The 12,528-nt window shown below is 41.6% G+C and overlaps 2 protein-coding genes across 4 annotated transcripts in view; one reads left to right on the top strand and one right to left on the bottom strand.

Annotated features, from left to right (window-relative positions):
• Positions 1 to 12,152, bottom strand: part of LOC140845315 (uncharacterized) — a 133,227-nt gene extending 121,075 nt beyond the window's left edge. The window contains exons 1-2 of the mRNA XM_073219295.1: positions 12,105 to 12,152; positions 11,753 to 11,878 (exon numbers count right to left, since the gene is read on the bottom strand). Of these exons, the coding sequence (XP_073075396.1) occupies positions 11,753 to 11,878; positions 12,105 to 12,152 (174 nt within the window). The remainder of the gene's footprint in view (positions 1 to 11,752; positions 11,879 to 12,104) is intronic.
• The window catches only part of TENM3 (teneurin transmembrane protein 3), a 2,338,142-nt gene that overhangs the window by 1,919,727 nt on the left and 405,887 nt on the right, over positions 1 to 12,528 (top strand). The gene's annotated exons all lie outside the window — the stretch shown is intronic.

The raw sequence follows: 12,528 nt of genomic DNA, 5'->3' as shown, positions 1-12,528 counted from the left end.
AGGCCGCCTCCCCACCCCAGGTTCCTTCCAAATTTTTCCTCCCTTCAGCCCACCTCAATCAAAACCCTCTTTCCCTGAGCCCTCAATTAATTAGATCTGATTATCTAATTAAAGGAATTCGCACTGAGGTATGAATGAGGCTTAACCCTCCTAGGGGCATTTGTATTTTAAAAGAGGAGCTTGTTAACCCGAATGCCTCCACAATTCGTGGCATGTGTGGGGAGGCATTTAGGGGGCTTGGGGCTTTCCCACACTCCCTACCTCCTAGGCGATCACAGGCCTAGGTTAACCAAAGGATTTCCTCCACCAAGGAGTTAAAAGTATTGGAGAGGGCATTGCAGATACCCACAGGCTCCAACCCACCCCCTCGCCTTTGAGGGTTGGCGGAGTTAAAAAAAAAAGTTGTCGCTTAAGAAGAGGGTTTCTGCTAATACTGTGAAACTTCGGTCGTGGCTGTGAAATGCTGTCTTTTCTTAGAATCAGCCTTGGACTGCTGACGTGGAGAAGGTCTGAGTGTTCCTAGTGGCAAAATAACAAGATTTCTAGGTCCACCCCACAGCCAAGATGGCTGCCGTGCAGCGTCCAACCTTCACTCTGGGATTTTGACATCCTGATTTTTAGTCCCCAAAAAGATTATCTTGTTTCTTTTTTTAAATGGGAAAGACAGAACACATTTGTGTTCCAGCCCTGACTTTACAGAAACGCTGACCAAAGGAAGAGGGTCTGGGTTAGAAGCGGCTTTGAGAGACCCCCCTTAGTAGTGTCTCACTGTGACACTTTCTGGAAAAGGATCTAAAAGACAGTTTGTCCCCTGGTGCCCACGAGGTAGAAGCCAAGTCGCACATTCCAGCAAGATCCAGTGAAGGATGTGCCCTGGGAGCCCGGCACAGAGGCTGTTGTATTGCTGACCACCGCCCTGCATTTACCAAGATAAATGTTATTATCCTTTCCCATCAAACTCTGGATTCGCTTGGGTAGAGACACCTAAAAATACATGGGCTGTTCTTTTTTTAAGACATGACTCAGAATTCCTGAAAATAAGGCTTTGGGCAAGCATAACTTATATGCCCATTATTGATCGTTTTGTTAAAGCCCTTTCTTGGGGCAACACTTATGTTTGCTCTGATTTTGCTCTGCTTGGCCATACTTTTTGCATCTTTTCTTGTTTTTCATGCATTTAAAGGTTCCATATCTTAACATGTTGAGGGGTGAGGTGGAAGCAAGGACTACAGCTTGATGTTACTGACCAAGAATTGGCATTTTCCATTCTATTTTGAGTGATTAAGAGAATTATTTTATGCGCTTGCTGATTTTACATACCCTCCTGTAATATTTAAAATTAATTAAATTTCCTGAAATGGTGAGATAGTGATGCTATACTGATGATATCAGACAAAGGGTTGCATTCACTGTAAAGTATGTATGAAACAAGTGGGGTGTGTATAGTTCTAGCCTTTTTTTAAAAATAATAACTCTTATAGCATAAACAGCAATATTAAGATAGTGAGCTTTGAAAAGCAGGACTTACATGGAGAAGCAAAACAAATAATACAACGGGAAGCAGTAAAAATTGTGCTTAAACCTTTCATCCGATTATTTTTCATTTCCTATGCTATTTGATTTTTTAATCTTTATGTTTTGCTTCGTGGAAGAAAAAACTATGATATCTGGACAAGATATTCACATGGGGGGATAGAAGTATTTACCATGGATGTTTTAGCTGTCAGGACCCAAAAATTAAAGCAGGAGAATTGACCAGCTGGGACAAACAAAATAGGGTTATGCTTCTTAAGTAATTTGGGCTTACGTGCCCATACAATTTTTCAATTATTATGAAATTATTGCTATGCTATTATATTTTATTTTACCCACTAATGTTTGTTTCACTGTTAAATACATGAAAGCTTTTTTAGAGTATCTGATCAAAGTTGATTTTCTTGATAAAGATGCCCAATAAATAACTAAGGGATTTTTTATTTCCACTCATACCTGAAGCCTATAGGTGATTTTTGTTTACCTCAAGCAATATGTCATTGCAAGGAATTTCTGAACCAGAGATGTTTACAATCAGATGTTTATAATCTTTTACCTACCAAAATATTTACTACCTGCTAATTGTCTGTAACTAGTAAAGTTTGTCAGATGAGAAAGAGACTCTAGTATATCTAGATTTCAGACACTTATAGTTCAAGTCCACACCTCCTGTTTTGGGACAGTTCGTGTATCTGGCCTTGCTATATGCCCAAGGAGTCTAGCTATTTAAATTTCCATCTTTGATTATGATGTCTTACGTGCTCTTGAGCAAAAACACTTCGTAAAAATATTATAGGACTGAAACAATATTTTATTTTTTTAGAAACAAATTTTTCATACTAGTTTGTTCTTAATTTTCTGTGCTGTATTTGTTTATTTCTGGTTTTGATAGAACAGCTTTCTTTCCAGGAAATAACAACTTATAGTTACGTGGATGGGAAGGAAGAAAAACGGGGAGAGAAAAAATCAAGCACATATGTAAGTGAAGATGGATCATATATTATTGTCATTTTACACAATATGTTATAATTCATCTCTTTGAATCTCCATTTCCTTGGCTGTCAAATGCCATCAATATTGTTTACTTCATTATGAGGCGTAAGTTAAATGGTGTATGGAGAACATCTAGCACCACGCGCGGCAGGTTGTAGCCCTCAATACATGTCATATTCCTGTCTGGTTTCTACTCTCATGCTGAAGAACTCAAATTTGGAGAATCTAATTGGGGTCAGAACTGAAAATCAAGTTATGTTTTTCAAAGGTCTGGTATTAGACTGTTTGCATAACTACTTGTGAAGGATGTGACATTACCATTTCATAGATGAGTAGCGATAGACTGTCGGCAAAGTCATATGGATTGACCCAGTACTGAAATAAAGGATTCACCCAGTTATTCGGGCAACGAAGACAGTAGATGTAATACTCTTTTCTGAATTGCTCTTTGAAGTAAAGACGTTTTTTTTTTAATGAACAGATTGCATTATTTCTGCACTTCCCTTTCATAAGACAAGATGAAAATACTAGCTCACCATCCTGTGGGTTCTGATCTCTTCTTCATTACGACACGTGCTGAATAAGTATCCTTTGGTCAGCCCCACAAGCTGCTTCGTCTCAGGATACATCCACATGAATTCTCAGGACCATCCATGTATGGACCATGTGCCAGTAATAGCTCCTGTCATGTGATCCTCCCTATTTGTGTCCTTTAGGCCGTTATAGGTGGCAAGCCCAGACAGGGTCAGATTGCTTCATTAACTGTGGTTTATCGTATGATGTAAGGGACCTATAGAGATCAGGTCCCAAAAACGCTGGAAGGTTATTTGTGAATATCCAAGATACCAGCCCTGTCTCAGCTGCCTGGGACTCCAAGCACTTTGAGTGAGTTAGTCCCTCCGTCTGCACCTACCACTCCGTCCCACTCATACCGACGGACTTTCTCTGGCCCCCTCTCTACTCCATGGCCTGCGCTGCCCCTACACTGGGCCAGTGCCACGGCTTCTACCGCATCCTTTGCAGCCTGAATGTGGAGTGCGTATCGGGTCTGTCTCAGGTTCAACATCACCTCCTTCAGGGAGAACCATCCCCTCCACACACATGCCTACCTCCTTAGCCTGCTTTTTGCTGAGCACCTGTCACAATTTGTCGTTGCTTATTTGCTTGTTTGACTGTTTCTCCCACTGACCTACCAGCTCTGTGAGGACAGGGTATTTCTCTTCCTACCATGCTGGCCCTAGTGTCTAGCACAGTGCCTGGCTCATAACAGATCCTTAAAATAGAGTTGTTGAATGAATAAGTACATGAACGAGCAAGAAACTTCTTGAAGACTGTGTGATGGCAGGGCAGACACTCAAGAGTTGTCAGGGGAGAAAGTGCACGCAATTCTCTCTTCAAAAGCAAATATTTGAACTGCTGTTTGGGTACTTCACCCAAAGCAGGGCACATTCTGCCACATCATGTGTTTTTCTGTTGAGGGATTTCTTTCCACTAAGCTAAAATGTGCACATTCACGTGTGAGCTTTTACCCTGTTGTTGTGAGGAGTTCATTAGTACACAGAAATGGGACTTTCAGTGAAACACTACATAAAAATGGACCTCAGATTGAGAGATTTAAAGATGGTTTGGGAAAGAGGGGGCTTGAAATCAAATAGCAAGGTAGGACACAATACATGGGAATCAAAGATTTGAAGGGAAGAGATGTCAAAGGGAAAACTGGAAAAACGGAGCTGCAGTGATTGAAGCACATTAAAGAGACAGACGATGGGCTGGCTGGTCAGCCACACAGTGGGCTTGGCAGATGGAGAAGAGAGGCTGAGAAACAGGCGTGGCTGGGCAACCACTGGCTGCGCTTCCTCAGAACTAAAGGAAAATGGGCATTAAAAGCCTGAGTTAGCTAATAATCTGTGGCAACATTTCAGTAGAACTAATTTCTCCTGGTTAGTAACATCCACTTTGGTTGAAACATGGAAACGATTCAAGCAGGGACAGTTGTACATCTCTTTGTGAAACCAGGTTTGCAATTCAGAGTCCCCCTTATTGACCTCTTTTTGAAATGCTAAAGTAAAGCCTTACCTCTTACAGTGCGGTTGAATCAGTGTGGAACAGGCCAGGGACGGCAGCCCCGGTTGCTGTCGTGGACTGGAACAGGCTTGTAATTCATTCATTTTAGAGTACATGATAGGGAAACAATTACAACTTTTTTTTTTAAATGGAGAACGGAGGATGACACAGGAAGCTGCTCATCTTGGCTCGTGTTACACAGAAAGGTTGACATTTTACCGGGTATCAAGGTCAGAGAAATTAGAAACAAATACTCAGTCCTTGAGAAATCTCTAAATTATGTATTTTAGAAGTAGCAGGAAACTCAGGGTAATGGACCCCAACCCTTTACTTCCAGAAAGGCAAGATGTTATTATCCCCCATTTTAGAGAAGACACGAGTAAATTAAGTTACCTGCTGTGGTCACGTGACTGAGAGATGGCTGATGACTGAGGGGGCACAGGATGGTGGGGTGCAGGACGGGTTGTGAAAAGCCGCAAGATAACTAAGGGATTAGCTGTGAGGGTGCGGCTACAGGCAGCGCTGTCACTTCCCACACTGCTAGGCACTGAGGGGGAGATTTGCTGCATTCAAGGCGGCCCTTGTTTACCAAATAGTTTCTTTTCTGAAGGAGGGGAGGGAGAAGGGAATCTTCAAGTGCCTGAAATTGTCTGTGAAAAGGAAATCTGAAGTTGTCCCGGAAAGTGACAATTGACTTCTAGGTCCATGTGGTTGAAAAAGGGAAAGAAAGGATCTTGACGATCTTTTCTGTGTTTTGAATTATGGGATCCAGTGGCCCACATTTCACCAAAGAAAGGCATTAGACGTTGGGTGTTTGTTACCAAGTCACAAATCTGACAGAATTCCACACCTTGAGAATTTTCATACTGACAGGGTTGGGGGACACGTAGTCAGCTTTGGTCTCAGAGATGGGAGGTAAGGACCAGCTCCCTGGAGTTGAGGTAAATTTGCTTCCATCTTACATTTGCTACTATGCCCAGAGGTAAATATATTATTCATTTTATAGTTTTTAATTGAGGGGCCTTGTGTGAACATAACAAATGGGGATCCTTATGTTTTACTTTCCCAGCTATAGAATTTCTCTGGCTAGTTTTGGTGAATCTGCCATGCACGATTTCTAGAGCTTCCATTCTGCAAGCAGGACATGTAGAGAGCAGAGATCTCTCTACTATCCACCAGCTCTCCCTAGACTAATGCAAAATTTTAAGAAAGGGTAGGCACAGGATGACAGACTTCCCATTTCATAAACAATTCAATTTAATGATAGAGTCCAAAATGACTGACGTCAGTTTGTGCTGAAATAACCTTTGACCCCTCTTGCCTGGCATTTCCAGCCTAGCTATGTTCAATAGAAAAAAAAAATCCTTTTATTTATTAGTCTTCTTTTGAATTCTAAAGCTCTCCTGTTTTGGAGAAAAGTAAAATATCCATTTGGAAGAAAAATAAAGAGGACCACATTTTGTACATATTAAACCTCAGCAGTGAGGATGATTAATAAGCCACATACGTGTTTCCTTTGGCTTCATAGAAGCTGTTCAGTTCGGTGGGATTTTTCCCCTCAGTACATTCCCTCATGGGCAACTAAGGTTTCTGCTTCTCCATCACCCTTTGACGTGCCCACCGCTCCTAAATTTCTTCCTTCCTCTACTTAAAATGGCAACCAAATTTGGAATCTATCTGATCTTCATCTGTATGAAACGGTCTGTATTTTTAAAACAGTATCTATAAAAATAATATATTTCTTCTTAGATTACGAGCTTTCCTATCCCCTGTTTCAGCCCAAGGTGTGGTTTTGACAGGTACCCTGGTGAGGTTTTAGAAGAGAGGCTGAAGTTAATTGAGGTTAGCCAAAGAAATATCACCATCAATTGCAGATATTTTTCTTGAGTTATTTTTATGACTAATCATGAATAATCAATTAGAGGAAAATGAAATGAACATTTAAGAGCATCCTGAAAAATTCCCACTCCTGGAAGCATTGGAGGCAAGGCGCCCCTTGCAACACTATCTACAGTAGAACGCGACACCGGCATTTTGCAGATGACCCTTTTTTAATTTTGAAATGATGCTTCTTTTGAAGTGACAGATGAATGCACGGGGAGGAGGAAGTTGGGCATATACAGCCGTAAAATGCAATTTGCCTTTTCAGTGACAACGTGGCTGTACTCTGGCACCGGGAACAAGTGTAGCATACAACCATAAAGACGGTGTTGCTGGGTCGCTCCCGAGAAAGATAAACAGCCAGAAGGTGCAGTTCTGCATCTGGGTAAAGCTCCAGATCCCCGTGCTTCCTCAGTGCCCATCAATGTGCCTCTGGACCTTCAACCCACAGAACAAGAAGGCTGGCCTGGAAGAACGCACTTGAATGGCATTTGCTTTTCAAGACCAGTAAGAAGTTTTATCAACCCTACGAGCCAAGCATCTTAGACTGTCTGGATTATTTAATTTCTCTTACTGGAAAAAAATGATTGTTTTGCCAAAGCTTGAACAAAGGAGAAAAATCCATCTGGAAAATTTTTAAAAAGGAATCTTTATTAGGATTCCTCCATAGACTGTTTCCCTTGGCGTTTCCCATTTGAAGGCCCCACCCCCGTCGCTTTTCATGTGTGACTTGAATACTTTGTCCTTTGTGAAATGAGTTAGCATTTCTGGTTTTATGTTGACGCCTGTGGAAGGTGAAGGTCGTGTTAAAGACGCTTCTGTGATCTGATGTAACAGCGTTCTGGGGGGGATCGTTGTCTCAGACACGTATTTATTCAGCAAACTTTCAGGGAGCATCTGCCACTATTCACGAGGCAGCTCTGCTTTGCTGGGAGTTCACATTGTAACTGTTTCAAAAGTAAGATATTTGGTAATGTGACAGCTAGTTTTTGTTGTTGTTGTTGTTGTTGTTTTTTAAATATCCTTAATAGACTCCCTGTAACACAATGTCCTTAAAAAGTTATATAGAAACATCATTAATGATGGGTGGCCCAAAACAATGGTAAGAGAAGATATAAAACTTGAAGCCAAGAAACTGGTTATGAAGCAATATTTAAAGAGCATGTGGTAAATGTGTATTCTGTCAAATTCTGAAAGGGAAGGACAGCCGTGGTTTTCTTAAAGTTCAGGCTGAGAACTAACTGTTCAACCGACAAGTCCTTCCCTGAGAATGCTGGCTTTGGAAGCATCCTTTCTCATTTCCATGTGAGAAGACAGACTTCTGTCATTACAACTGAGCTTCCAGGTCTGAGGACCTGAAATGTCTAGGTACTGAGAGTCATCACTTTGACTAATGGAGGATCCTGACCACATATCATCCTAAGCACCTCTTCACAGTGTGTCATTTTTCCAGCTCAGTTGATTTTTGATATATCTCACTTTATCAGTCATTGAGGTGGAAATTTCATCACTCTTCTGTGCTTTTTGGGTTTTCCTTAGTGTTTGTTTGTAATAGGTTTTATGGGTGATTAGTTATGTGAATTGTGGCATTCTCTGTGATGGGGACCCATCTTAATTTCACTCATGAAGCCTGCATCTCTCATAAACCCCACCATATACCACGGGTAGAATTTGTTTTTCATTTATAAACATGCCTTGTTGAAATTAGGAAATGTGCTTTTTCCTCACTACTTAGTGTGAAAATTAATAGCCGAAATCATGTGCAACAGCTCTAATGTGTGAGCATGGGCCTTTCCCACTCTGTGACTGCACACGCCGGCTGCTGCTCTGTGTCACGGCACTGGCTGGCTGCTCCGTGGGGTGCTCTCAGATGTCGGGATTTTACCAAAGCCCCACTGAACAATATTATGACATAAGAGTAATATTTCTGTTACTTCTGTAGATGATCATCTTTTCCTGAAAAGCTTTCACACTAAAACACGAGAATTGATACCATCTACCATTTTATTTTACCTAATGTGACTGCACATCTCTGCCCCAACCATCAACATCATGTTACAGTCCAGTGCACACATTTTATGCCATGCAACTCGATGTTGAGCCCCAGATACCACTGAGTGGCTGTGTGACCTTGATGAGTTGCTTGATATCTCTGAGCCTAGGTTTCCTTATATGTGAAAGAGGGTTAATAAAAGAACCTACCCCCACAGGTTTGTTGTAGAAATGAAATGAGATAATGCTTGCAAAATGAGCATTTATCAAGTACTCGGTGAACTTTGGCAATGTACATGAAACTTCTTTTAATCTCTATTTGGCAACTTCTTAGGTACCCAGGGCTGTGGAAGCCTCAGGTTGATTGTGTTTTATAATTTTTAATGACTTGATTTTCAATTTGAAGGTCTCTCCTTTTGTTGTTACATTGCATGATCATAATGAGAATATTCCGCACAACCATTTTTTTTCCAGACATAAACCCTCCCATAATAAGGATCATGGAGACAGATGGATGTTAGAGCATGATTTTGTTACAATAACGTCCTTGCTAGAGCAACACTTCCCTGTTATTTAAGAGGAATATTGTAATAGAGTATGAGGACTCTATAAGAGATAGTGGGAAAAAAAATTCTCCAGAACAAATGAACTAAATCTAGTGGTGGCCAATGCAAGATACCCTGAAGACAATGTTATATTATATTTTCTTTTTAGAGATCCTTTATTTTTCTATTAAAATCAGCCCTGTTGTCTCATTTGGGTTTTTTTGGACATCATAGTTCATAACCATCAACATCATGCTACAGTCCAGTGCACAGATTTTATGCCATGCAACTCGATGTTGAGCCCCAGATACCACTGAGTGGCTGTGTGACCTTGATGAGTTGCTTGATGTCTCTGAGCCTAGGTTTCCTTATATGTGGAAGAGGGTTAAAAAAAGAACCTACCCCATAGGTTTGTTGTAGAAATTAAATGAGATAATGCATGCAAAATGGGCATTTAGCAAGTTCACATAAATCAGAAAATATTATTGATTATTGAAGACCTACTATGGCAAGACATAGCGGTGGTACAGCAGTTAACATCAGAGAGGGTTTCTTGAATGAGGTAATTGTGCATTTTGAAGTAGAAAAGGTGTGCGGTATAGTTGAATGGAAAATAATGGTACAGTAAAACTTGAGTTACAGCCATTCCGTTCCCACTTCTCAACTGTTGTAATAACTAAAATAGTGTTTAGTCCGGAACAGGAACAACACAGCTTAAAAGTGGTTTGCATGGCCACAGACCAGAGAAACTTGTGCAGTTGTTGAGATCTATTCCTGCCCTGCAGTATTTTCCACCACTGTGCTTGGCTTATCCACGGGCCATGCATGAGTAAGGGATGCCACCAAACTGAGATCAGTTTGCCAAGGTTTTTATCATTTCTGTTGCAACTGGAAGTCGTGGGCTGGTCTACCAACCAGAAAGCTGAGCTGCTCTGGTTGTGAGCATGGTGTGTGTGGCTAGCACTGAGTATCACATTGTTGGGCCAGCTTCAAGAAGTACTACATTGTTACCGAAATGTGAGCCTTCTGCCCTGAAAATATAAGAGAGGATATGGTCAGGGCAATAAACATCGCTACTCAGAAAGCAACAGATTGTTAACAAATAACAAGTCCTGAAGGGCCAGCAAGTGACGAGTGTGATTAACTGAAACTGCTTGTATTCCTTTATTGACACTGGAAGACATTGATTTACTGGAGAAATAATTGCATTATAATTGTGGGTGACTTTTCAATGTTATTTTGAGTCTTTTGCACCTTTCAAGGTGCCGCCAAAATGTTTAGTATTTCAAAGAGTGCCGCAAACGGCCTTGTGTAGAATTTGCTGAACTAGAAAATTAAGAATGATCCCATTGAAAAATGTACTTTCAATGAGCCATCCACAGGGATGTGCAAGAGTTTATTATCCAGAATCTGTATTTCGATAGTATTCAGCTTCCTGACATTTTAGCCATAATTTATTCTCTTTTACTACATTTTTTTAGCGAGGTACTTGTAGGACAGATCTGTGTCCTCAGTCTGCTTGGTTATACTCCTTGGCTTCGGAAAGGCCTCCCTTTTCTGCCTGTCTGCCCTGGCCTTCGATGGAGGGAAAACTCCCATCAGAGCATTAAATGTCCAAACCAAGTCCCTGTAGGTGGCCTGGTAGAAATGCCCCGTGCCAGTTTGATGGGGGTTGCTTACTTCACAGGATCTACTTTATGCCTTTAGTTGTAGGGCTTCGAAGGAAGTGGTTGCCCTCCTAGTCATTCTTAGGCAGTTAGTACAGTTAGGGGAGGCAGGTATTCTAACTGTGGTTAACTTCCCAGGTTCTGCAGATGGACCAAAGTGGGTGTGATCTGAGCCACGTGGGGGACGGCCGAGGCACAGCTAACAGCTCGGGCACACCTCCTGTCCTCCCTGAAGGATGCTGAGTCATCTGCTCTGACATATCCAGAGAAGAGGGTCTGGCAGGCTCCTTCAAGCCAGGGGTTGGGAAGCTGGCTTATCTCATTTCCTTTCAGCACCTGGAAGTCACATAGACTTGTATTTCCTGTACCCAAGGAGAAGATCGAGGGTCCCCTAGTCCACCCCGATAGGCTAGTAAGCCATTTCTTGCATTTGAGATGCTAGTAATTCATGCTTAAGGGACCAGGTTTTCACAGCCAGTTTCTTATCGGAGCATATGTAAAACTGCTTATACATTGTGATGCATTTCATAAGTAACTTATTATGGGACGTTAATTTTTTACATACCTGCTACTTTCGAGTTGAGTTATCTGGAGGTATTTACTGTAGTTCAACTAATTTGGGCATGTTCTATTTACTGCTATTTATTATTATTAGACCTCTATTTTGATACACTTTTTTCCATCTGAGTGGGATCCTGTTGCACCTGAGGACATTGGCCAATAACGTGCAGTAAATGGCTTCAATTCTAGAGCTCTTCATCTGCCTACGTTTCATGGTTTTCAAATTGTACATATTAGAAAGGTTCTGTAGATAAAGTATGAGAGGACAAAAAGTATTATGTTGTACATTAGTTGAAATTGGCATCATGTTGCCAAACTATAATAAGCCTTCGGGGAACTCCGTGTTCAAACTGCTCAATTGAATGCTGCAATTTCCCATAACAATTTAAAAGGCCTGCAGGCATGCTAAAGTCATCGCTGGATCTTTCAGTTAACACTCTGTAACATGACCCCAAAGTCTCATATACATCACAGCAATTAAAATGTGCTCCACGTTACATGTTTACTGCCACATACCGCGGAGATAATCCAACGAGATGGCGGCTGTTGTCCAGAAATAATCACGGAAATCGTTATGTCCGTGAGTTCTTCTTTCCAAAGTGGTATTAACGCTGCATAGGTGTACACGGCGGATAGTGGTGGCTGCGAAGGGGAGAAGGGGGGGAGTGCAGGAGAAAAGGAATGCGGTCTAGCCTAATAATAACTAGTAGTCATTACCACTTGGCAGGTAGGTTAGCAGTCTCAGTCCAGTTCATGGGTGGTCAGTGTCCATTATGCAAAATAATTCTTGTCATCAATGCTAATTGGCCCCCTACTGGTTTTTAGAAGCAGAGGGATCAAAAATTAAATGAGTGTTAACCTAATACACCTCCAGGTTGCAGAACTGCTGCCGCCTAGTTCGGGAGAGCACCGCCATGCCCAGTCGGGACAGTGATGCCCAGAGCAGGGGGACTCACCTCATGAAGGAGTTCTCATACATTGGGGTTCCTTTCTTAGTGCTCCATCCAAATTAATTTTAACCTCCTCCTGCAGGATGCATTGTAACTATTACCAGACACCGTAACTATTTTGTAGCGAGATGAATAACAAGTTATTTCCAAGCAAAGCCACGGTTGCCCAAACTCGATCCTGTTTTCTCTGCAGTGACTACTGCATTTTAGGATCGCCTCTTTCAAGACACAGACCAAACTGACTTACTCCAAACAGTTGTTGCGGTTTACTATTTATTGAGTAGCCACAATTTACTAGCCTACGTTGAAAGTGTGGATGCTCACAGTTGTCTAGAACACACA

The sequence above is a fragment of the Manis javanica genome, chromosome 12 (assembly GCF_040802235.1).
Source record: "Manis javanica isolate MJ-LG chromosome 12, MJ_LKY, whole genome shotgun sequence".
NCBI lineage: Eukaryota > Metazoa > Chordata > Mammalia > Pholidota > Manidae > Manis > Manis javanica.
Note: the sequence above shows the minus strand (reverse complement) of the source record. Positions and strands in the feature narration are given on the sequence as shown.